The sequence below is a fragment of the Corvus moneduloides genome, chromosome 31 (genome assembly GCF_009650955.1).
Source record: "Corvus moneduloides isolate bCorMon1 chromosome 31, bCorMon1.pri, whole genome shotgun sequence".
In the NCBI taxonomy this organism is placed as follows: Eukaryota; Metazoa; Chordata; class Aves; order Passeriformes; family Corvidae; genus Corvus; species Corvus moneduloides.
This window is the reverse complement of record NC_045506.1, coordinates 69,998-95,278: the sequence shown is the minus strand read 5'-3', so window position 1 is coordinate 95,278 and position 25,281 is coordinate 69,998. Positions and strand designations below refer to the sequence as shown.

At 38.7% G+C, this 25,281-nt stretch overlaps 2 protein-coding genes across 3 annotated transcripts in view; one reads left to right on the top strand and one right to left on the bottom strand.

The window, feature by feature from the left end:
• Positions 1-25,281, top strand: part of LOC116436928 (zinc finger protein 436-like) — a 337,104-nt gene that overhangs the window by 242,327 nt on the left and 69,496 nt on the right. The gene's annotated exons all lie outside the window — the stretch shown is intronic.
• LOC116436879 (mutS protein homolog 4-like) lies at positions 670-25,281 on the bottom strand. 2 transcript variants are annotated; one of them, XM_032094299.1, is made up of 20 exons: positions 24,860-25,281; positions 23,990-24,105; positions 23,187-23,360; positions 20,834-21,006; positions 19,990-20,057; positions 17,694-17,768; positions 17,233-17,297; positions 16,503-16,672; positions 15,537-15,673; positions 15,026-15,129; positions 14,067-14,191; positions 12,927-12,969; positions 11,469-11,626; positions 10,161-10,279; positions 9,510-9,638; positions 7,864-8,038; positions 6,157-6,245; positions 4,887-4,932; positions 2,403-2,509; positions 670-904 (listed from the first exon to the last, which is right to left on the bottom strand). In XM_032094299.1, the coding sequence occupies exons 1-20, from the start codon at positions 24,926-24,928 to the stop codon at positions 872-874; spliced, it is 2,175 nt and encodes a 724-aa protein (XP_031950190.1). In that variant the 5' UTR covers positions 24,929-25,281; the 3' UTR covers positions 670-871. The 2 variants fall into 2 exon arrangements, with proteins under 2 accessions (XP_031950190.1, XP_031950191.1); XM_032094300.1 differs by lacking the exons at positions 670-904; positions 2,403-2,509; positions 4,887-4,932 and adding an exon at positions 5,736-5,827 and having other exon boundaries at positions 24,860-25,279.

The following is a 25,281-nucleotide window of genomic DNA, read 5'->3' as shown; positions in this document are numbered from 1 at the left end:
CTCTTGCAGACACCCAGCTCAGGGAAACCTTTGCAGCAAAGCACATCCTAAAGGAGCTGTTTTCCCCGAGGAAGCCCAGCAGCGGCAGCGCTGCCCCAGAGCACAAAGCAGCAGCTCTGCTGGGGAAGAGCATCCTTCAGTTCCTCTGCTGCTCACTTGACCAGAGAGCTGTTCCTAGGCCACATTCACTCCCCCACCCTGAAGGAACTACCTGCACCCCCCCTTCCAAGTGCTCACTGCTCCCTGCTGTTCACATGACCTTTTCTACATAAAACTACCAGGAACAGTGGAGACCTTTCAAAAAAAAAAAAAAAAACAAAAAAAAAAAAAACTGGGTTTGCACAAATAATAACCACTGAATCCAAAACCTTTTATGTTTCCAGTATTCCAACCACGTTCAGATGCTGAGCAGGTGCTAAAAACAACAGAAAAGCACAAAAAGAGACAAATCTTCCTTCTCGACCTTCAATATCCTCAATTCAGGAAAATCACCCAAACTCAACAGCTCTATATAGAAGGGCAAAAAAAACCCACGTGTACTTTGAGCTGGTGAGAAGAACAGGAACCTTCAGCAACTGAGGCTGCACAGTCCACAGCAGCGAGAGCTCAGCACACGTCCAGACAGGCAATTCCAGCACCTAAATTTAAAAAGAAGAAAAAGTTGATTTCTTTTTTTTAAAGTTACTCTAAGTTCGTAAAACCAAACCAGCCTTTGCTCTTGATTTTGGCTCACTGATGCACACACACACACAAGAAGCCAACGGTCACACAGGGCCCGCTTGCAGAATTCCTGACCCAAACCCTTGCCTTTCCTGCCCAGCACTGAGGGAAATCTGACAGAGGATTCATAAAGAGCCCTCACTGAGAGCAGTCATCGCCCCAGGCCTTCAGGCTTGGCAAGATCCTGTAGGGAACAGACCCAAATTCAGTTCCTAAATCTGAATCTCTGACAAGTCCTGTTAGAAAGACAGTGGACAGTCCATCAGAACACAGAATTAAAAGGCTGCACAAGGAATAACAGAAGCTTTTCCAGGAACAGCACAAGTTCCTTTTCTCCCTCACCGGTCCGGGACCGTGAGACCTTTGGCCCCAGGAGACAGGAGAGCTGTTATCAACACTCGAACGTCCCAAGCGTTGTTATTGCTCAGAGAACTGCGCCGGCACTGAGCTACTCCCATGCGCCTGCAGGGCTCTGGGAAGGGGCAAGACGACATCCCACTCCTGCCTGGAGAAATTTCAACCCCGTAAAAAGTCATTTCCCTTCTCTCTCTCTGAGCCATGGCCAAAGCAGCTGTGTAGAACAACCTGGGGGATTTATGGGAGGGCTGATTCTCTCAGGAAAGACCCCAGACCCTGAAGAAACAAAACCACCCCAAATTTCCAGCTGAAAACACGCTGCTTCCTGAATGGGAGCACACAAAACTCTCTTAAGCATCTTCAGAGATGGCCCATTCATCATCTAGGATGGACAATTAATCAGACCCAGGAAAGGCTTTGTGCAGCCCAACTCTGAGACAAGAAAACATCATGAATATGCTAAATTGAGAGAAAAATAGAATTAATTCGGACTCTGCCCAAAAACTGTATAAGAAGGAACCAGCCGAAGCAGCACCCGTGAACTTGGGAGCTCTGGTGCGATAGAGGTCAGATGTATGCGTGCTCACCCAGCTCCGACCCCGGGCTCGGGCTGCTTTTCTCCATCGTGGCTTTCTGTGTGACCGATCTTTCGGCCGCGGAATAAAATCTATTTCTTTATTAAATTTAATTTGGCTGAATTTCTTTACCTCACATTCATAACAATGGTGTAACATGCGAAAAGCCAACATCACAATACCATTTATAACAGAGGGATCCGCCGGAGGCACCCGCGGTGCTGCGGTCCTGGCCGCGGAGTGATCCCCGAGGGACTATTTGTGATGCGGTCCTGCCCGCGGAGGAATCAGCGGTGATGCGACCCCGCCCGCGGAGGGATCTGCCCGAGGGACTATTTGTGATGCGCTCCTGCCCGCGGAGGGATCAGCGCTGATGCCGCCCTGCCCGCCCAGCTGCTCTGGCTCCCTTTTCCCGCTCTCCCCTCTGCTCCCAGCGCTTCTCCTGCAAAGGGCACGGCTTTTCCTGGGCTCTTTTCCTGCCGGGCTGCAGCGAGCGCTCCCCTCAAGGAGCAGGGGCAGTTTTGCTCGCGGCGACAGCGATTAAACAGAGCAGGCCCGGAACAATTCCTGCTTAGCCGGGTTTTGAGCACATTCCTGAGCCAGCACCGGCAGCAGCGAGTGAGGCAGCGGCACATGAAGGAGGCTGCGGCTCTGGCCAGGCTGGGGAGGGGTTCCTCTGTAAAATAAGAACATGGAGAGACAAACCAGAAAGGGCAGGGAAAAAAAAGAAAAAGCCAAGACAAACTAAACTTTTTTTAAAAAATAATCCGGATCCAGAGGGACTTCTGGCTGGAGAACTTCCTGGGGAGCAATCCTGCCCCTCTGGGAGGCAATGCCAGGGCAACTCCAGCTGAAACCTGCACACAAACACCACAACGATTTCAGATATTTGCAGGAAGCATTCACTTAGCAACTTCTGGTTAATCATTTATTCACTTTCCCATTAAATGGTACATTCAGTCCACAAGACTTAAACACCTTTCTGGTAGTTTTATTTACAGTCTGCAGCGTGTTCTGTAAAACACAGGAGTGCTCACAGACACACACACACAACACAGGGATTTGCAAACATTTAAAGAAGTACAGTTTATTCCAAAGGAAGTCTACGCACTACTTTTTCCATAAAAATTATAAAAAATACTTTAGTTACTGTATTTTACCTAAACCAAGATACTTGAGAATTCTTCCACAAGTGATGCCCCCTCCCCACAAAGGGCACTCCCACAAGAAGAAATTCAGGAGGCTGCATCACCAAATAAAATCCTAATGGCAACTGCTTCAATGCACCAGAAGAACAAAGAATTCCCACTCTGCATCCAGCAATCCCTGCTCTGCAGCCTGTCTGGATCTGCTTTCGTAGGGCTTGTGGGGCTTTTGCACTCACTTCCTTCTCCAGGGCAGTTCCCACAAACAAAGAATGACTGAATTTCTGCAGACTGTCACTCGGCAATCCTGCGTTTCACACATCCAAAAGGAAACACATCCAAAGGGAAACACTTTCCTTTGAGCCCTTTATTTCAAGGAGTCTCTTTTTTACTGAGCATCCAGTGAGAACAGTGCCCAGTTGTGGCTGTTATTATTTCTCTGCTTTTGTTGCGTGGCAATATTGTGCTGGAGCTTTGCAGAACACGCACTGCAGCCCTTGTCTCACTGGGGCACACCGAATTGACAAAAAAAGGCACAAAGATGAAACTCCTAAAGCAGCAGCAGCCCCAAGTCACTGAGCTGCTGCTTCCCAACACCAACGCTCTGTGTCTCAGCAAACACTTCCAACACACGAGCCAAGGCCACAGGGCAGTGAAAAGCCCAGAGCCTGCGGGCAGGACAAGCACTACATTGATCAGTAACAAACCAACACAGCTCAGCTGGATGGTGCACTTAAGACTGGACCTGGAAGCATCAGGAAAAGCCGCTTTCGGTCCCTGTGCCCGTCCCTAGCCCGGCTCTCCGCTCCACACCAGCCCAGCCCGCCGCTTTTGGGGCCCGCCCCGGCCCCGCCCCGGCCCCAGTCCCGGCTCCGGCCCCGCTCCTGATGTCCGCGGCCGTTCCAGCAGCCCCTGCCCCCACTGCGTTCTCTGCCGCGGCTCCATTGAACCCGGCTTCGGCCCCGCGGGCCGCGCTGGGCCCGCCGGCAGCTCAGAGTCCTGTCGCCGTGGCTGCTGCGGCCCCGTGCAGAGGCTCCACGCCAGCCTCTGGTACCGGCCCCAAGAGCTGGTGCCCTTGGCGGTGCTGGCAGCAGCCTCCGCCTTTGCTCCCCCGCTCCTGGAGGAATCGGCCTCCGAGAGGATTCCCACCTCCTACCCCCCCTCCCTCCCTCACCTGCACCGTTCCCCTGGCAACGACCGCTTCTGCTGCTGCTCCTCTGAAAGGAGAAGCAAAACGCCGAAGTTCCATCTCGAGGAACGAGCCCTTGCAGAAGGAAATAGTATCTGGAGACGGTTCTTCCAGATGTGTCCAAGGAAAAAGAATGTCAGGGTATGCTTTAGTTGATGGGGGGACTATGCACACTGGAAGATTTAGCACACAAGAAGGGAAATACATCCACTGATTCAAGGTATGCTTTTGGAGGGGTGCACGCCTTTGGGAAAATCTGGGAAGAAAGGGGATTGCTTGGTTCAGAGGGAGAGGGGCTGATGCATGGGAGACTTGTTTTGGAGGTTTTAGAGGCATTGGAATTGCCTGAAGAGAGAGCTGTGGTACCTAGGGGAGGACAGCGGGGGGGATGGCCTCAGAGATGGGAGGAGGGAGTTTGGCAGATCAGGGGGGCTGAGGATGCTGCAGAGAATGGGATAAAAAGGGTTGTGTTAATTTTGGCCTCGAAGAGCGAAAAATTGGAGACTCCAAAATTCAGTGAAACAGAAGAAAAAGAATGAAGGAAGAAGGGGGGGAAGGCCAGACGAATGTGGAAAATGGAAACTTCCTGACGGAAGGCAGTTACTTCGTAAGTCACTCACCAGAAAAATATTAGAAAACATGCATCAAGAACTCATTGGGGTACTAAGGCTTTGTGTGATCACTTTCTAAGGAATTATGGGTGCATTGGAATCTATGGGTTGGCTAAACAAATAACTGAAAGATGTATGGTTTGCCAAAAAGTAAGTAAGAAGGTGATGAGAAAACTTCAGGAGGTCGTGAGTTGGCTCTCCGACCATTTCAAAGTATCCACGTGGACTTTACTGAACTCCCCCATGTGCAGAGGTGGAAATTCTTGTTAGTAATAACAGACCATCTTACCTGTGTCAGATGCCAGAGCGCCGAAGCCCGGCGCCTCCCACCTTCGCTGGAAAAAGCAAAGATAAACTCCTTCAAGCTGGAATACACGGTTACAGTCACTCAATGAAGTTGTGCATAAAAAAAACCCCCAACAAACTCCAGGAAGAATGATGTTCAACGTTTTATTGATTTCTTGTTACTAACTCTCTAAACAAAAATTGATCAACAGTATCAATACCACAGTAATATATTGTTATTGTATTACAAAAAAGCTCTGGTTGCCCAGTTCTGGAGAGGCAGCAGACCCGGACTGCCTGTGTTATGTTGGGTTACGCATAATGATAGAGAGTTACGACCCTTCTTGAGTAGCGAACAAGAGTATTTCTGGATGCAGGTTCAACAGTCCAAGTAAAGATCATCTATGCAAGATAACTGAACCATCTAAGTGCTTTTTGTATCAGATATAAGAACTATTATAACAGATATATCACTTATAAAATACTAAACATTAAATTTTTTTTTGTCTCTAAAATGATGAGAATTATACAATTTATTGTGAAAAAGAATTGTGTTTCTCATAGAAAGTAAATGCTTCTATTCCACATACGTTGGAGGGGAAAAACCCATAAAGGATACGGTCTTCCATCAGTGAGTATAATTTAGACTAAAAATTATAAAACCATGTGAAAAGACAGTATTAATACTATGGGAAAGACCAGAATCATCTTGTAGTCATAACAACATAACAACAGCCTATGTTACACATTACTGTTGCTCATCAATTTTTGCGGGTGTGGGACAACTGGCTCCATACTTTTTCCTTCAAGGCCTTTCAAATATACAGCGCAAACTGTCTTGGGGTCCAGTCGAGGAGTTTCTGGCAGTCTGAACCAATCTCATTGCTAACTGGTATGCAGCTCTCTGTTTCATCATCTCAGGAGTGCTTTTCTGCCTGTGCTGTTCTTAAAAATATACACACATTAAAATTTGAAATAAATAATGTTCTATTACAAAAATACTAGTATTAGCTATTCTCCAGCCTATTTTTGATCTCACAATTCTTGGTTTGCAACAAACATTACATCCAATACTCCTTTAGCCTAAGGGCCATTTTGCGTTGTCAGCTAACAGTGACCTTCAGTATAACCTTTTTGTGAAATAACAAAGTTTAATGAAATCTGTTTTCATTAAAACACAGGCAGTGCTTATCCCGCATCCTTTCAAAAACTGAAAATACATCTGAGTTTTATAAAAACTATGAAATACAGCATTATAATTTTCTACTACCTACCAAAATTTGTTTTGCAATGTGATTTGTGATTTCCTTTGCATCCAAAATTATGGATGATGGTAGGGAGGACACTTCTGCAGCCTTTAGTCTTAAACATATAAAACACAAATCAGGATTTTTAAAATGTAATTTTTATCCCTACCTTCCACATTATGTCTTCCAGAATTAACCTAGCCTATTTTTCTAAGGGAAAAAGATTTACTTTTTATTAAAATAATTTTGGTATATTTTTGCATTGTGTGTGTTTTTTGGTAGTTTTTGTGTGTGGTATGTTTGTTTTTTGGGGTTTTTTTTTGTTGTTGGTTTTGGGTTTTGGGTTTTTTTTTGTTAATAAACAATATGGTTCTGAGAGTTACAAAATAAAATGTCTACTTTGTTTTAATGCTATCTCTAAAATACACCTCAAGTTACTGCTGGTAATACTGTAAATGGGTAGAATGAGATATATTATGGGTTTAAAGGAAAAAATGGCACCATGGTGTTAACAGCTTTCTTGGTTCAGTTTTTTTAATTTGGCAGTAAATATGGAGGTTGTGATAACTGTACTCTCAATTATATCCAGTGGACATGGATGTCATTTTTCAACTTTTTTGTTTCCAACAGCCAAATTTCCAGATACTCTGGGTAAGAAAGAGATGTAAATATTTTTTTCTGCCCTAACATGATTTTTAAAATTTTTCCTTTGTCTGTGCCCCTGGAAAATCTGTGGTTCATTGGGTGGTTTAATACGGCAGGTTTAAAAATGAAAAGGGGTCACGAAGAGCCCTTGCACTCTTTCTTAGAATGCGACTTCGCTGAAGTAAGGTAAAGCCAAGACACAAACAGTGAGTTTCTAAAGGTCTCCTGTTCTCTGTTACTCTCTAAACATACAATTCTTCTGAGTTAGTGACGGTGTAGCATCTAAAATTGAGCTTGTGTTGCCAAAGTTAAACAAACTTATTCTGAAATTCCGATCAAGGAAAGTTTTAAGTCCCACTATTTGAAGCTTAACTGGAATAATTTCTAGTCTTTGGTTACCAATAGCTTGCAAAAGTCATGTGTAGCTATCTTCCTCTTGATTAACTGTTACCTAAATCAAGGAATCAACATCAAAATCTAGGATTTGGGAACATACGGTTTTCTTTAAATCTTTGTCACTCACTCACTCTTTATTGACCCATAAATCTGCACAATCTACACTATAACTTAGAAATTAAAAGGGAAGTAAATCCACTTTTCAGAGAACACTGATGCTTTTGTGGACCCTCTCGAAATTGCCTTAGCCTAATATACTGTAAAATTCCTCTCATTTTTAAAAGAAACTAGATTCCTTTTTGCTAATCAAAGAGGGCCAACCTGCTATTAACTAGTCATATCACTGCTTATGGCAGATACATCTTTAAGTCTCTCCAGAACATTCACTTCCGTAAGTGCAGATTAAATGAACTCAAGTAGCGTATGCTCAGAATGACTCAACTCTTTCACTACAAAATATCATGTAAGTTCTTCATACTAGCTGAAACTACTATCTCACTACATGGTTTCTTAAAACACTCAGGTGTTTGCAACAAATTACAGATCTGCAGATCTCTGTATCTCTCTTTTGAGAGAGAGAGAGACAAACTTAAGAGAAACCTGTCATCAGAAAAATACCATTTGATGCCCAATAACTGAAATTGTATCTTATGTTAACTTTTACCAACTGTAAGTCACAGTGGAATCCATTACCGTAGTTTTTTTCCTCTGTGTATCCTTTAGAAAGTGTGTAAGTGTAAGCAATTTTCTCCTTATTTCCAGCACTGCTTCTCACATGTTGCACTTCAAAATGGTAGTTTTCCACATTGGGATATAAAGCATCTATATGGCATAGTTCCAGGAAGTGTGTAGCAAACAGTGTAAATGCCTAAATAAGGAAACAAGAAAGAAAATTTATTTTGGAAATTATCCAGAAATAAACTGCAATAAATAAGAAAAATTATCTCATAGATGTCCAGGTTTTCCTGCAAAACACTGAAAAGCTGGCTTTAAATTACTAAAGCAAATTAAAATCCTTAAGGGATGCGTTCTACCATTGGCAAGTACATCTTTTCCATCTGGGGATTCTCCCGCTCATTTCTCAACAGAAGGAAAACACAGTATCAGAAACAAAAGGAAATCCATAATGCTTACAAAATCTGACCAGTGTTGATTGGAATGACTGTCGAATGGTTGCTTAATTCTCTCAAAGAATTCTTCATCAAAAGTACAAGCGACAGAAAGAATCTGAGCCTTTCAAACCAAAAACCCCACAAAGTACTCTGAATAAACTCTGAGGAGAAACAAACACCTGCACACTCAAAAGGCTTGTAACAGCCACCTGAGGTTGATCACATAACTAGCAGTAGAGGTGAAGCTTGCAATCCATCTGAAATTATCTTCCACTTATCTAAACAAGTTTCTAACCTCTGTGAGCAATTCACAAGTTGTGTGGAACTACCACTGTATTTTGGAAGGTAACCACCAGGTGAAGAGGTTCACCTTTACCATTCAAGCATAAAGCGAAATGAAAAGTAAACTAAATAAGCAAAACAAAACGGAGCGGGTTATTCTCTTTCCAGACAGTTACAAGCTTGCAAGCAAAGTTGGAAAGATATGGTGACCAGTGTACTGGTTTTAGATGGACTAGAATTAGTTTTTTTCATAGTAGCTTGTGTTGCGCTGATAACTCACTCGTGTTTTAGCCACTGCAGAGCAGCGTTTGCACAGCACCAAGGGCTGTTCTGCTCCTCACCCTGCCCCACCAGTGAGCAGGGTGGGGGTGTTCATGGAGCTGGGAGGGGACACAGCCAGGATGGCTGACCCAAACTGACCCCAGAAATATCTCACACCATACTACAACACCACAATAAAAACTGTGAGGACGGAGGAGAAAGGAGGGACATTCGGCGTTATGGTAACAGTCACTGAGCTGAAATATGGCATTGCAGGAAATGGCTGAACATCTGCCTGCCAATAGGAAGTAGTGAATGAATTCCTTATTTTGCTTCTGCATGTGGCTTTCCTTACTTACTAAACTGTCTTTATCTCAGCCCACACGTTCTTGTACTTTTACCTTTCTATCTCTCCCCCATCTCACTACGGGGAGCAAGCGAGCAGCTGGGAGGGGTTTAGCAGCCAACAGGGGTTAAATCACAACAACCAGTGAACAGAACTGCAGCTTATGTCAGCATGTTTCCTCTATCACCGTAAGTCTTACCATTCACCAGTTATGAAAAATATCGTATTTAACCAAGAAATCTTTGAAAAACTGATGTTAAATTATGAGAAAATACTGTATTTACTTTCAGGGTGACAAAACAATTCTAAGGCTTAAATTTCTTTCAAAACAGAATTACCTTTAAATTCAGCAGATATTCACAGGCAGCATAACAAATGCCGATACCTTCTTCAGCACTGGTACCTCTGCCAAGTTCATCAATAATGATGAGTGATTTATCATTAGCATTTTGTATGATGTACGTTATCTAGAAAAATATTCAATGTGTTATCATTCCTATAAATGGGTTTTTTTTAAAATAGGCATTTTTTATGTTACTCAGATGGAACGTAATGCAGAAATTTAAAAAAAATCTCTTGAGATACAACGATTTTACCTTTTCAAAGCTTTCAAACAGCTGTCAATTCTAATCAAGTGAAGACTCACACTACAGCACTCTTTCTCTTTTCCACTGAACATATCACTTACCCTCAAAATGGTCCCAGTTTGTGAGAAGACACTGAGAGAGCTTAGGCCCCTACAAATAATAGTTTAAAGTCTAAGCAAACCCAAAAATGCTGAAAGTACTATCTAACAGAGCACTGATTTTTACTCACATTGGAATATCCTTCTATTTAAGAGATGCCTGGTTTTCTGTGGTTTATCATAAAATAGACGAAGACTAAATTTCTTACTAAAAGTACACTCTTTCAGTGGAAATATAGTAGTACAATTTCTACTGCCTTAACAGTAAAAATGGGCCTTGGACCTGGATAGCTGTATTTCATACCTCTTTCATTTCCTTCATGAACGTGGATGCATTTGTTTCAATATCATCATCCATACCTATTCTGGTAAAAATCTGCTCTGCGATTCGAAAAGAACAATACTCTGCTGGGACATAAGAACCTACAAAGCAAATAAAATACAAGTTTCTCTTATTCTATGACATTTGCCTGAATATGTCTCTGGGGACAAAAAATTGCTTTTACGCTTGGTTTCTGTGCACAGCAGAGAATGCATCTTCCTTGACAGAGTTTTGCAAGATTATGTTCTACCATTAATTTATAAGAAAAAAGTTATTATCTAGATAGGATAACTAAAGAAGCTTATCAGTAAAACTTTTAAGAAATCATATGCCTGAAGCTGTTTGTCAGTCTAAAGGGATGCAGAAAAAAGAATAAACTCTAGGATTGTTTTACATTTCCGTGTCCGCTGATTTACTAGCCCCAAGAAATCTCTGTTTCCCAAAATCAAGATTATGTTGCCGTTATCAGACTTCAAAGCGTATTAGTTTTACCAAACAGAAAAGAACAAGAACCTTTTGCCAAAAACTTTTCAGTCTGCTTTATTCATATTAAACTCACGTTTTTGAGAGCAATTCCTCAAGAACTTGCGGTTACTGGGGACTGAACCCACAAATACATGATGGATAAATTTTATTCTCCACTGCTAAGTAGCTCCATTCTATAGATCTTTGACTTGTGCTACCAGACTTACTTCTAAGAAAAAAGTCATGAGGAATTCCTGAATATAGGAATGAGTCTCAGTTAGACTTGACAAACAGTTGGTTTACTTTTATAACTTTAGTAACAGAACCTTGCAGTACTTGTTACTACTTTTATTTGAAGTGGTTGATTATTTATCTATTAATTGTACTTGTCCCGAAACATGTTTCTCTACGTAGTTTAGGTACGTTCAAGGTCATCTGTTTCTTCTGGATGACTAACGCACATGTCTGACCAGCATACTTGAAGGACACTCACTGTCAATCTAGCATAGGGTGCTAGATTGGGTTATGGTGCTCCAAAGAACTAGAGCATGCAACTGTGCTTCTCTAAAGATAGACTGGGGAGGTTTCAAGATACACAGAGTTTCCAACGTAAGTTTCCAACGGCAGATGAAAAACCCTACAGCTGCCTCTGTCAGCAACGCAAGAGCTGGTAGAAGCAAATGGACTACAAACTACCTGTTGATATTTTATTTAGATAAAACGTTATTCTGGAAGCTAAATCATTCAACTTTATAGGTATTTTTAACCACACAAGAAAAAAAAAAAAAAAGCTGAAGATGATTAATATTGTACACTCTTACTCACCAATTTGTGCCATAATTTGACAGAGAGCAATCTGTTTTAGGTATGTTGATTTTCCGCTCATATTTGGTCCTGTAATAATGACAAAATTGTTGCCCTCTGTCAGGTACGTGTTGTTAGACACAGGTTTTTCCATAGCTATCTTTTCAAGAATGGGATGCCATCTGTCATAGGTTAGCAAGCATAGTCCCGGAAGGGACGTCCTTGCTAAGGGGTGCTTACAGTTTCCTCTGGGAACTGAAAGAACCTATCAGCTGGCCAGTTTGAATATGGACAATTCTCTAAGCCACTTAAAGTTGTGATCACCTCTGTGATCCACATTTAAGAATAGGCAAACTCCCCCTCCAAGCTCTCTCTCGTTTCCGGCGCTGGGACAGGTGGCTGCAGGGCCCGAGCAGGGCCCAGTGGGCCCGGCCAGGCCCTGCTTGGGCCAGGCCGGGCCGGGCCACGGCCATCCTGAAGCCATGGACCTGTTCCAGCCGTGGAACCCCCCCCCCCCCACTGCCTTGCCGTGGGCAGCCAGAGCGGCTCGGCTCTCCCCCCTCCACTGCGATAAGAAACATTCAACATTCCAGCTGCAAAGCTGCAAGGCCGAGCAAAGCTGCAAGGCCGAGGTGAGAGTAACCCTTTTATTGCTGTGAAGAGCTGAAAACCTGAGGGAAGAGAGAGAGGAGATGCTTAAAGCTGAAATTCTGTTGTGAAGCTATGATATATCAGAGTATCCTGTTGTAATTCCATGAAGATATGGGGGGTGGAGTGTTCAACTCGTAAGCAAAGGCACCTGCACTGAGATAGGCAGATGCTGACGCAGCTGTAATTTCATGAGAAGTTTGGACAGGGAGAGATGAACCAGATGAGGACTTTTGCTCCAAATGGGAAAGGAGAAAACCTCAGTTCCTAGAGATGCTCCCAGAGATAGTCCTAAAGATGAAGATGATGAAGACCCTTTGCTCCCAGGGAAGGAGAAGGGCCTCTGTTTTTGTTTCTGAACGGCTCAACCTTAAACTTGTACCCCAAAAAACTTCAAGAGTGGACCCTCGAAAGCAGTTGCGGGAAAAGCTGCAAGTTGGGGGAAGGGACTCACACGCAGGCAGAGAGACTCCTCTTCCTAAATGGACTGAACAATATTTGGAAGTGGGCGGCTGTCTCGTTGTGATACTGTTTTCATAGCATGAGCAAGAAGAGACTTCTCTTTCTAAATGGACTGAACAAGGTTATTATGGAAGTGGTAAACAGACTGAACATCTTAAGGGTTGTCTTTTCACATTGTCAGTGGGAGAAGGGAGGAAGGTGGGGGGAGGAGGAGAGTTCTGAAGGTGGTATAATTTTTTTTTTCTTCTTTTAGGTCTGTTAATAAACTTCTTTATATTCTTTCAAGTTTGGTGCCTGTTTTGCATTTCTCCTAATTCTTATCTCACAGCAGATAAACAGTAATGAGTATTTTGGACCAAACCACTACACCATCCCTGCTTGATTGCTAAAGTATCGGTAAATTCTGGATGAACTAAATGAGAAAAAAGATGTAAAACACCAAGGAGTTAGCATGGAAACCTCTACATTATTAAACTAGTATGTTTTGAAATAAAGTTAATTCTTGCAGAGCAGAGCTCTTGGCAAGAATTACCAGCCACTTTCAGGTATAGATTCTGATTGCCATGCAAGCCTTCATGATTTACAACTACAAAAAGAAACCCATAACTAAAACTTTACTTCTAAATTAACATTCTGTGTTTTTGTTCCCTAGTAAATAGGGCTGGACTCCAGTAATAAAAATACAAAGAATGGAAGTATTTTTAATAATTTTTCTTTTATACTGCTAAAAGCATATAAAGTACAAGGGTCGTGGACTCCTGTTACTTCTACATATGTACCCTGTATCTACATGGTAAACAAGGAAGCAGCATTCCTTCTATTTTTGTTACATGTTACCATATTGATTATTTGGGAATATACCACACCTACAAAGATCCATTCGATGCTGGAACTATCTCTATGGATTTCCGTCAGAATATGGTTCTTTTCTGAATCAATTACACATGGCTCCACTTTATCTATCAGCATTAATGGAAGACAATGTGCTAATTTATATATTGCAGAACTCGGCTAGGGAAGAGGACGAACAATATGCAGATGAGCATTTAATCCTGGACTCCTTAATAGACTCTGCTTCCAAAAATGTTGGGAAGTATGTCTAAAATGTCTAAAAGTGTTCCAGAAACTGAAGCAGAGAAACAGTTAGACATGCATTTTGTTTTACAGTATATACTTAACACTGATCTGCTCATATTATCTTCCTGCCACTAGAACAGAAAAAAGCATAAACTCAGAATGCCCATACACTTACTGTTTTTCAACAGAATATGCTTAAACTGTCTATTTTGAGAAGGGTGACTGGGAAGGCTTATGGCAGCTAACTGGCAGAATTTCAATGAACGGAAGCAGAAAGAACATCAGCATAAAATTGGCAACGGCAGACGAGAGACACTCACCTAAAGAGTACTGAGATGCAGAAAAAGAAATGGAACCAGACAAAACAGCCTTGTCATTCTCCATTGGAAGGGTCTTTATCTGGCCCATAACAGAATCAAAGAAGAAACTTACCATAATCGGAAAGAGTGCAGGCATGGGCAAATGAAAGTAGCATATCCAGCATAGACACAATGTCGGACAGCTTGTATAAGCAATGAATGTGTTCATAGATCTCATTCAGTAGTTTACACGCTATTCTGAAATAAGACACTGATTTAGCTGTTGCATGGCGCATCCTGTCACTTTATACAACTGACAGAAATAAAGGAACTATAATGTTCATACTGCATACATTGGGATAAAAAGTCACTCATAAAACACGATCATGTCTACCAGATGTGAGCAAATGTATAAATTCTTTGTAGTAAATTATGATCTTGTACCATCATCTCAGCTAACATTCTGCTGACCAGACACAAGACACATACCACTAATACCAACAGCTCATATGAAAGCTTCACACAGAGAATGAACTAAAAATATAGCTACGGAATCAAGTATGTTTTATTAACATGTGAAATGTGACTCTGATTCCCTTAGACCTTCATGTCAATAAAACCCCTACATGGTTACTAGAAAGAATTTCCATTCAGCTGACAGGTAACATTACACTTACTAAGTTGTGAATTGGAGAGGAAAGCGATGTGACATGCAGCAAGGACAAGATACAGAAATAGACAGTTCTATTCTAAATAAAAGGAACTGACTAAAAGTAACAATTCTGCATTACTGATGCAAAACTAATGCATTCATTGTGCCATTTTGTGTAGATAATTCACCCATAAAAATTTTACATGATGACCACTTCTATTAATAAATGCCAATATATTTGCAATCATGTTTAATACAATATGCACATTATGGGGTTTTTTTTTGTCTCAGGAGGTACACTTGAACAATGTTGCTTTAGACTATTTCTGAAAGTAGCCATAACTTAACAGAAAAGTAGCTTTAAAAAACCATGTAATTAGCTGTTAATTGGAGAAAATAAATGTACTTAGCAAATATTAACTAGTTTTAACAGGTCTTACAAGTAGGTCATGTGATATATTTCTCTCAGGGACTCCTGACATCTTTCATTCATTTTTATTAAATCTGCTGAAGTGAAGCTATATGTGTTTTTCATTTTTGTGATCTATAGGAAATTGAAACCAACAATCAGAGCTTGCCTTACTATCAGAAAGAAAAACAGTTTCTAAAAACCAGTTTGGGAACCATATGGGGAAACAGAAAAAACAGTGCCCAGTTTCATTTTTACTATGTAAGTTTTAATGAAAATTCCATTTAAGACATCAATTAGCAAGATATACAGCTTTATTCTTGCACAAAACATAATTGCATGTACTTGCACATTTTTGATTATATAACTGAACATAGGGTAGTTATAAAAACATCCCAATTAAACCTTCATTTACTTCTAAATACCTTCACTGAAATTATTTTTTTTGTTGTTTACTGTATAATGTGTACTTTATTAATGTATTACATATCTTAAGTAAAGTATATAAATATATTATGCTAAAACATATCTTGTACAGATACCTTTGTAAATTCTGAAGGAAGCTGGCCATTAGGTAATGTTGAACAATCAGCATTCATCTGGATAAAAAATCCACGAGCAGAGCTGAAACTTGTTTTCATTGGCAGGCTGTACTTTTCTGCAAGTTGCGTTATCATACCTACGTACCACATACAAAGATTTAACCCAAATTACATACATGCATGTACATAAGCACAGATCCACACACTTGCGCCAGTACAAAGATGGAAACTGTTAATGGAAGGTTTCAGGAATAAAAAACTAGTCTCATCTGTATTTTTCACTATGTATGAACGTAGAATTAGAATAAGACAGGAACTTTGTAACATACGACAGGTGCTAAAGTTTCTGACACTCTTTTAGGTTTCCAATTATAGACTAAACTAAGATGGCCCTCTAGCTAGAGATCAACAATTTACACTAAAAACAAGGAAATCAGTTTCAGAAGAATTTTTTTTCTTCTATTTTGACATAATGATAAACAGGAAGGTTACTAAAACACAGTAACCCACATCATGCTAAAACTCCTTTTGTTTGTATTTTCCAACTCTTAATACCTTAGTTAAAAGGTAGTCTACAGATAGATAAGACTACTTAAAATATAAAGAACAGAGAGCTCAGATATTTTAAATGAAGAAGGTAAACGAAAGATTTACATGTTTTATGCAAAATGTTTTAGGTGGAGTAATTCTGTTCCTTCAACTTTTTTTGCACTTTAGGAGGACAAGGACTAACGGAGCTTTGAATATAGGAATCGCCATATAATTATTCAATTTCATTAAAATAAAACTGAGTTTTTATCCAGAAATGGAGAATCTCAGTTGCTTATCAACGACAATCAATTCATCCCAATACTAAATACTTTTTACATATGATAAGGTTGTAACATATATGATTACATGACTTCTAGACATCAAATGCAATGTACTTTAAACTCCAAATAAATAAAAATTTTAGTTTAGAAATACCTGCTATGTCATCAACAATTTCTGTGTATGTTCTACGAGCTATGTCAAGGAATTCATTGATGTTAGGCTTAACAGCATAGCACTTCTGGGTCCTCATACTCAGACATCCTTTTGTGTATCTTGTATCATCATTAATTACAGTTGTAATCTTTTCAAGTATAATTCCAAATCTGCAATATCATTTGTATCACTACTTAGATACATAATACATTACAATTTTTACTTGCAACATCATCCCCAAATTACAAGTAACAGTATTACAAATAAGTGAAGCTACCTGCAAACTATCTACTGTTAAAACAAAACACTACATTTCATTTCTATTTTCACCTCAGAATGACGTGTGACTATACCAAAGTCTGACTAAAAATACTATTTACATCTTTGGGAGATAGAAATTATTTTTCAAATATACATTTTTTTCAAATACACAACACTTGATTTTTGCATTATTATGGAGACTCTAGGAAACCACTACTCTTGTCTTTTCAGAATTATTTCTAAGGGAGTTCAGTTCAGCAGCAACTCCGCTATCACGGCTAGCTCTCTTGCTTTTTTCCTGTATTCTTTAGCTGAAAATTAGATTTTCTGACAATTAAAATCAGCTTTTAGCCAAAAAAATTAAGCTATACCCATAACTATAAATGAACAAAGATGCAACATCTTTAATCTTACAGGCACTTTTGAGATGAGAGTTTCTAACACAGTAGCTAAGTGTTAAGATAAATACCTTGTATCTTCAAGAGAATTGTAATAAGCCTTTAGCAGCTGTGTGCTACAGCTTCTTAAAGCAGCCTGTTGAAGATTAAAATACGGACATGACAGTTACTTCTTTTTGCAGCCTTTTTCAAGGACTGAAAGTTTTCAGATTCAGTGAGGCTAATCAGCAGTTGTGTAAATAGTCTGTGGAATCTGAGCAGGAGTTTCAGTTAAATGTTTGTTATATAATCAATTATTCAGGTAATGGTAGAAATCCTGCTCTTCACAGTATTAGACTCAAATGTGTATTTTTAATTGGTGTTAAGAATCAAGGGATTATGCGTTCTGTGACTGATATTCCTTTTTTACTTTATTGATCCCTTCCAACTTGAGATATTCTATGAAATTTAATAAACTGCGCTTCATAAAAATAAGGACAAAATGGTCTGCACTTTATTTAAAAAAAAAAAAGAAAGAAAAAAGACAGCTTACTTTCAGAGGCTCCACAAGTTCTAAGGTATGCTTCAGGTAGATTAAATTAGTTATTTTTGATTCAGCAGTTTTAACCTGTTGAAAAATTTCCCGAATATTGGAGGTATTTGTATGACTGTTTTAAAAAGTACTTAAGAACTAGTAGAACTCATATTCTTCATACTAACAGGCTTATACATTTAATGAAAATTCCTGAAACACTTCATAAGCTCACTTTGACAACTTTGTGTCTGCACAAAAAATGTTTACCTAAATTTTACATTGCTGTGATAGTTTGTCCATCAGTAGTTAAGATTTTCCTATGTTTGAACTGATAATGACTGACTCTAAGAACACCCTGCCAGCCCAAGCTGTGAAAACTTCATCTTCTACGTACACTTAACTCTATACAAGTGCTACACAATTTGTAGACTATTTCAAAGCAAATACATTATGTGTTATAATGAAGCACACAACCTTTTCCATTGATGCTGTTAAACACAACATAACCCAGGTTTGGTTGATTTCTCTTTGGTTAATGTATGTACATCCTTAAACATCTGCTCACATGATAATACAAAAAATCCAGTAAATACTTCAAATTTTTTCTCACAATAATGACTGTTCTTCAAAATCTTTCATTCACAGAAACCCTCAACCTTGTTTTGTACGCCCCATTAACGCTTACGATGAAGAATTTTGCTGCTGACATTAGGGCATAGCATATGCAGTACACGTGCACTGTGCAACAGGATTTTAAGGAAATAACATAGGTAAGCATAGATAAGCACATGAACATAGGAGCATGGCCCCATGTGAAATCTTTTCTCACTCATATATAGTATCTCCTTACTCTTGTGACTGAGGGCATCTCTTATCTTACAGTCATATAAAGTTTTTTTCTGTAAAAGATAGAACTGAAGAGTGCTAAATGCATGAATGGAGAAATGATAATCTCCAAATAAATATGGGGCCTAAGTCCCATGAAGGAATCAGAGATCAAAAGAACAGATGTGGTCATACATGAAAAGGTGGTAGTGGAATGGATCTTTGACTAGTTCTCAAAGGAATTTTAACTGAACTGGTGTTAAAAGTGAATCTTTGCACATGATACACTTAAGACCAAAGGCAGTAAATGATTTCACCATTGACATGATTTTTCAAGTACCACATCTCAGCAAGACTGTCAGTTGACAGCCTCCTTAGGATGAGAGAATGCTCATGCTGAACACACCACTCACACATTTAGTAACTGAAACTGTAGGCTTTTCAGATGTGCATCTCATCTGCTGACTGGTGGAAGGTTTACAATGAAAATTTTTATGGAGAGCAGGAATGAAACATACTGAACTGCCTAATCCAGCATTTGATAAAAGCAACTGAGCTAGCACTTGAATAAGCATGTCTGTTGCATGAATGCTCTGCTATATTGGAACCAGCCAACAGTGAAAACACTGCAGTAAAAAGGTTTGGTGTACATGGTCCTGTGCATACATAGAAGTGTTCTGTGTGACAGTTTTAGTCATACAGATGAACTCATGAATTCATGTTACACATTTCTACAAGGAAAGCTGGGAGCAATACACATTCTGGATTTTGATTATGTCATTAAAGACATTTACCTGCATTTATTACTGTCCTGTTTGAGTCTGTGCCTGATTTCTTTAACTAGCATTAGACAAATCCTTTATCTAAGTAGGTAAATCAGCATGTGAAAAGACACCGAGAGGTGAAAGAGTTGTCAGTATCTAAGATGCTGGTACACAAGCCTGAACATAAGGAATCATCAGTCTCAGAAGCAGTGGCAGAAATATCCAACTCAAGCACAGTAGGGCAATGTTAACTTAGAACAGCGTGGTTTCAATATTCTTACTGGAAACAGAGTGGAGGTTCAGTTACCTCAAACTCACTGTAGTTAACTATTGGGTCTGGTGTCAACCAAGATCCACTGGTGAACTACATGTATTTATTCAGTTTTGGTATTTGTATTACATGTGTTAACATACAGACTGATATATGAGGGAAGGTCGGATGAAAAAAGTAATCTTGCTTTGAGATGTAACAGTCACTAGGACTGTAAGTCACTAAACACATTTTTCATTTATGCTCATGTGAAGAAAATTCCTCTCCTCTCTCTCATCTGAGTTGACTGTTGAATAAAATGTATACTTATGAAGAATAAAGGTGGGAAGTGATGAAAGAGTAAACATTTTTGGAAGTATATTTGCATAAATTAAGATGAATTATAGATATCACATTTATATATTGAATGTTATAGACAGATAATTGATTTTGTAAGGTGTATTTTGAAACATACTGTATCTTGCTTTGGAATTTGTACCAAAACTGAAAGTAGTTGTTCTGTGTCCAGGAATTTTGAGATAACTGTAAAACAAAAGTACAGGACACATCAGAAATTAAACTGAAATTGTAAGAAGATGTATTTTCTTTTAAAGCACAAAGTTACTTAGCTATACTAATGCTAATCTTTTCCTTACATTCTATTGTCACAAATTATTGACATATATGGTAAAAACTAGGTTAAAAATAGCTACTCTCTGCATTATTTTGTTGTAACTATACTTACTATACCTAAGCATGCAGGGACTATTGTATAGGTAGACATCTGTAAATTCAGAAATACTTTTTTTTCTTAGATTGAATCATATTTCTCTTGTGATACAGATTAAGATTATATGATCCAGCTTCATGTGGACTAATTCTGGTATTGTATTTTACCTTTCTCTGGACCATATGTTGTTTTCCTGAAGCAACTGGAAAAAAATATTTATACGGAAGTACTACTTAAGCAAGGTGTTTGCTTTTTCATGTATACATTATATATGCTTGCCTACCTCAAACATAATGCATACCTAGCCATACGGGTAAAGAGACAAACTCCAATTCTTTGAAAAGGCTATTGGCTCACAGACTTCTATACACTTTATCAGAGAAATTCACTTTTCTAAACAAAATACTTGAGTAGTGTATCACTATGATAATACAGATAACTTCAAAAAATTAAGTGCCCACTACGCCACCTAACAAACCATTAAAAAATACTTTTCAAAACATACTGAGTCACACTACATACTTTCCTATATTAGAAAAAAATGTTTAAAAAGAAATTTAATATTAGGTGTTACAAAATAAACTACTACCTGCTTGAAGACCAAAAAAGAGCTCCTCATCCTGGAGTAATTCCTGAACACAGTCCAGTCTTGTGTTAATTGTTTCAGCATCAACTAGAGGTTCCAGGATATTGGATCTAAGTCTTCGACTTCCACCAGGAGTTTTAGTGTAATTTAGAACACCAAGAAGTGTGTGACCATTCCTTTGAAAATAAAATAGACGTGAAGAATACAGGCACCAAAAAAAGAGATGGCAAGTGTCACGTATCCTACAAATCTGAGGCATGCTTTGGAATGCTTAGCGTCTCCCTGTTTGCCATGTATATTATATGAACTACAGCACCTTAGGAAGTCAGATTCAATGTAATTTAATATAATATTAGCCCTCAATTATGTAAGTATAGAAATACATTTGTACTTAGCATTTTATTCATTTTTTGTAGTAGCATTCCATCGCTACTACAGTGGTAACATCTACGTTTTCCCTCTCAATTAAACTAAAATGAACAAAACTAAAATAAACTAAAAAATGAACAAATCAACCCTACACAAGGAGGCAAATTTTCAAATTATAATCAGAGAACAAATACTAAGCAGAACAATTTACTTGAAATACATTTCTGAAAATTATTTAAAATACTTAGAAGTCCAAAAGAGAAATAATCTTTGGTTTTATTTTTTTAAAGAACTTATTTCAGTCAATACAGGCACTAAATAACATGCTTATAATTTATAAATACTATTTTCATCTTTTTGGCTTTTACATGTAACATATCCCAGGGTTTCACGCTTAAGGATGATTGCACCTGTGTAGAATAAGCCATCTATAATATTTACACCTACTACACAGCTAAACAGTTTTAGAAACCTGAAATCTTCTTTGCTATTGGCTGGAAGAAGACCCGTGAAATACTGGGGCCATATTAACATATTGATTTAAACCAGAACTCAAATAGGAAGAAACCCGATACAATTACACAAAACAAACACCACGAAGATAGGTAGGTAGGTAGGCAGGTACAGCGAGCAGAAACACCCTGAAATACCATGGCGTAAAAAAGCAAAGCAATAGCCAAAAGAATTTAAAAAAAGGGGAGGAAATCCAAACCCAGTTGTATTGAGGGTGCATATACCATACCATGCAACTCATGACAACGCTTAAGTGGAACTCTACATTTGGGAGGCTATCCACAGTGCCTGTCCTTAAGCAACTGAGGACTTACTTCCCTGCACAGTTAAATGAAGAGAGACCAAGTTCCTCCAGAATTAAGACTGGCACACAAATTTGACTTAGGTATTTCTAGTGCGTGCCTGTACTATTAACTTTTACCTGTTGATACCTAATACAAAGGTATCTACCCCAGCTTTGGAGGTAAGATCTATGTAATAAAACCAGCTATGTTTGGCTGATTCAAACTTGCCAATGGATCAGCAAAAATTCTTCATCAATAATGCTAAAAAAAAACCCCAGAGAAACTTAAAGCAGTTTACTGTTGCTCAGTTCCTCTTATAACCACCTTCCTCTCAAAACCATCTGTGAAATTATGAACAGAAAAATATTTTTTCAGAAAAATATTGCTCCAAAAGTACCTTTCAATGCAAGGCATTCTGTGGTTCTACTGCATCTCTCCAAGGGGGAAAGCTCTTATAAACAGTACTTGGAAGAATGAGGAATCTCCAGGCTCCCCTTTTTATATCGGGGTGGTTAAGTGGACATCTAAACAGAGGTGGATCTCAGAAACTGACAGGCAGCAAAATGCAAGTTCCAAATATTTCTCTTGCTAACCAGAAGTGTAACAGTCTGGAGAAGGTAAGCCTTGAAGTTTCTTCTGCCTAGAAGGCAACTAACTCCCAATGAAGGAAGCACTCCAAGAATTGACCTCCATATGGAAAACTACCATGCAATCAAGTACCATATTGCACATTACCATCAGTATAGAAATTACTCTCTTTGTCACCATTAGATCTAAAAAAACGAAACAACCTTTCAAGGCTGAAGCATGTATCTTGCGTAAAATGAGTAAAATGCAGGTATTTCAATCCAACATAAGGAACTTCTTGCAGAAATACTGCCTCTTCATTTACTAGTCTGTGAAATTCTGCATAAATAAAATTTTTAAGTCTGATTAAAGCATACACAGCAATGTAAAGATGATTATGCATCATCTCTTTCTACAATTCACTTTAGGATTTCCTGTGCTAGAAATATTGTGCTGAACTGTAACGTATTTCTCTGTCAAAATATTTTTTTTAGAAGCTCTGAATGGTATGCAAGTTCTCTCATATAGAAATAAATATAATAGTCTGCTCTTTGACACAAATGTCAAGGAAACTTAGTGAAATCCATCTTTATAAAAACGTAACTTGAAAAAACTATTCTTACCGAGAATCTCTGTTATTAATTACCAGTTCAAGATTTTGTGCTGATGACGAATCTATCATAGCTGTTTTCTCGCTCCCCTGGAAACGCACCTTGAGCGATTTAGGAGCATAAACGGCGTTTTGAATAAATTCAACATATTTTAGCAAAGCAGCAGCAGCTGCAAGACAGTAATACCTTGGAAAGAAACAATCTTTAATGAATGTTGAATACTGCTATTAAAACACCACAAAAGCAGTGCACTACAGAAATAACATTCACACTACTGCAGCTTGGCAACTACTGCAATTGATAGCACTGAAAAAGCAGTATATTTTAAATATGCACAAACCCATGTCTAGTGAACATATATTCGTGCAAATCAAATATTCATAAATGTTTGAGCCTCTGTACACTTGACAGCCTACACTATATAGCTGGTACTGTGAACATACATATTTCAACACATACACGTGACTTGAAGACCCTGGTCACCAAGTATCAACACTTAAAATTGTTGATACATGGAAAATGCTTGCTGAGGCCAGAAAGAAAGGCAATCATAGCTCTTAAAAGGTATCTTTAAGGAAAGAATGAAAAAGACAAAGTGGAAAGCTGTGAAAACTCAAAAGAACACCCGACTATGTAACAGGCTTTCTATTTACATTTCTAGATATATCAGAAACACTGGAGGGCAAAATAAAAAGACAGCTCTGTGATGATTTTCTAACTTTTGCAACACGACACAGACATATGTAATGAGTACATAAAACGATTTTGTTAAAAACTTATCTGGACACAGTATGCTTTTCCTTATTTAAACGTACTTCGATTGGACCTCCATGAAAATGGTGCTAAATTCAGATGCACACAATTGTTCTATGTACTCCAAACCCTTTGTTTCATTGAAGTATTTTCTCTGGACAGTTGTAAAAGTCACATTCTATGAAGACAGGGATGAAAGCAAATAGTTTTAAAAGTTGCATCAGAGAGACTTCTGTATTTTTCTAGTAATACCTGTTTCCAAGAAATCTATCAACTGATTCCGCAATCTGTCTTCATAGAAGTATTCATTCTACCTTACTAGCACAAGCAGGTCAATGTAACTGAAGGTGTGTGATGCACAAGTAATTTATGTGAGAAAAAGAGGAGAGAGGTCAGGAAGTAGAAGAGCACTCATGAAGAAGCCATCAGCTCTGTAGGCATGAAGCAGTTCAGGTAGTAATTAATAGTTTTTTAAAGGTTCTGAGGCTTTAATACTCATAAATTACTTATACTAGTTCATCTCATCCTCTTTTATCCTGACAGTGTTCTTTTTCCTATTCTATGATACATCAGCGCCATTGATTTATCAGGCTGAGAGAACAAGGGAGAAGCAAAGAGAATACTTCATTTTTTTAAAATTTCTGTATCTTTCCTAGGTTCGGTATTACTCAAATTACTCAATGCCACAAATTCAAGACTTTCAGCTTTAATCAGCAATATATTTATCTCTGTAACTGTCAGTATTAGAAGTAGCAGCATGGGAGCTGCATTTAGTTTATTCGTTACCATTGTAAAATTAGACCTGAGAATCACAGAAAACAAAATCTGTCCACATTGAGGATTTTAAAAGTTGCGTAAAACTGTCAAATCAACCATCGTATAAAAGTGATCAACAAGAACTCTAAAACATCGGAAGAAATTTTAGATCTTACCTTGAAATGCTCCGTTATCAGACTGAACAATTTTGTTGTGTTCCCTGCATCACAAGCAGTGTTTGACATTATTATTTCTAGCGGTGTTAAAATCTTGAGTTTAGTAATAACCTGAACAAAAAGTTCAAAATAATTCAATTAAAAAATGATATGATCTAAAATATTTTAGACAATAATGAACAGCAATCATGAAATACAGAACCCTTGTATTTTAAAATCAGTTCAAGTTCCAAATTTTCTACACTAATGAGTCAAATTCATATGTATCTAAATATACACAAAACTAAATTAAAAACAAACAAACAAATAAACAAAATATAGAGCTTATCCCCCGTTATTTGAACACAGAATCATGCTTGCTGTTGAAGCAAGAGAGAAATATCCAAGACTATAGTCAATGGCTATGATGGGGTAGAAGGATT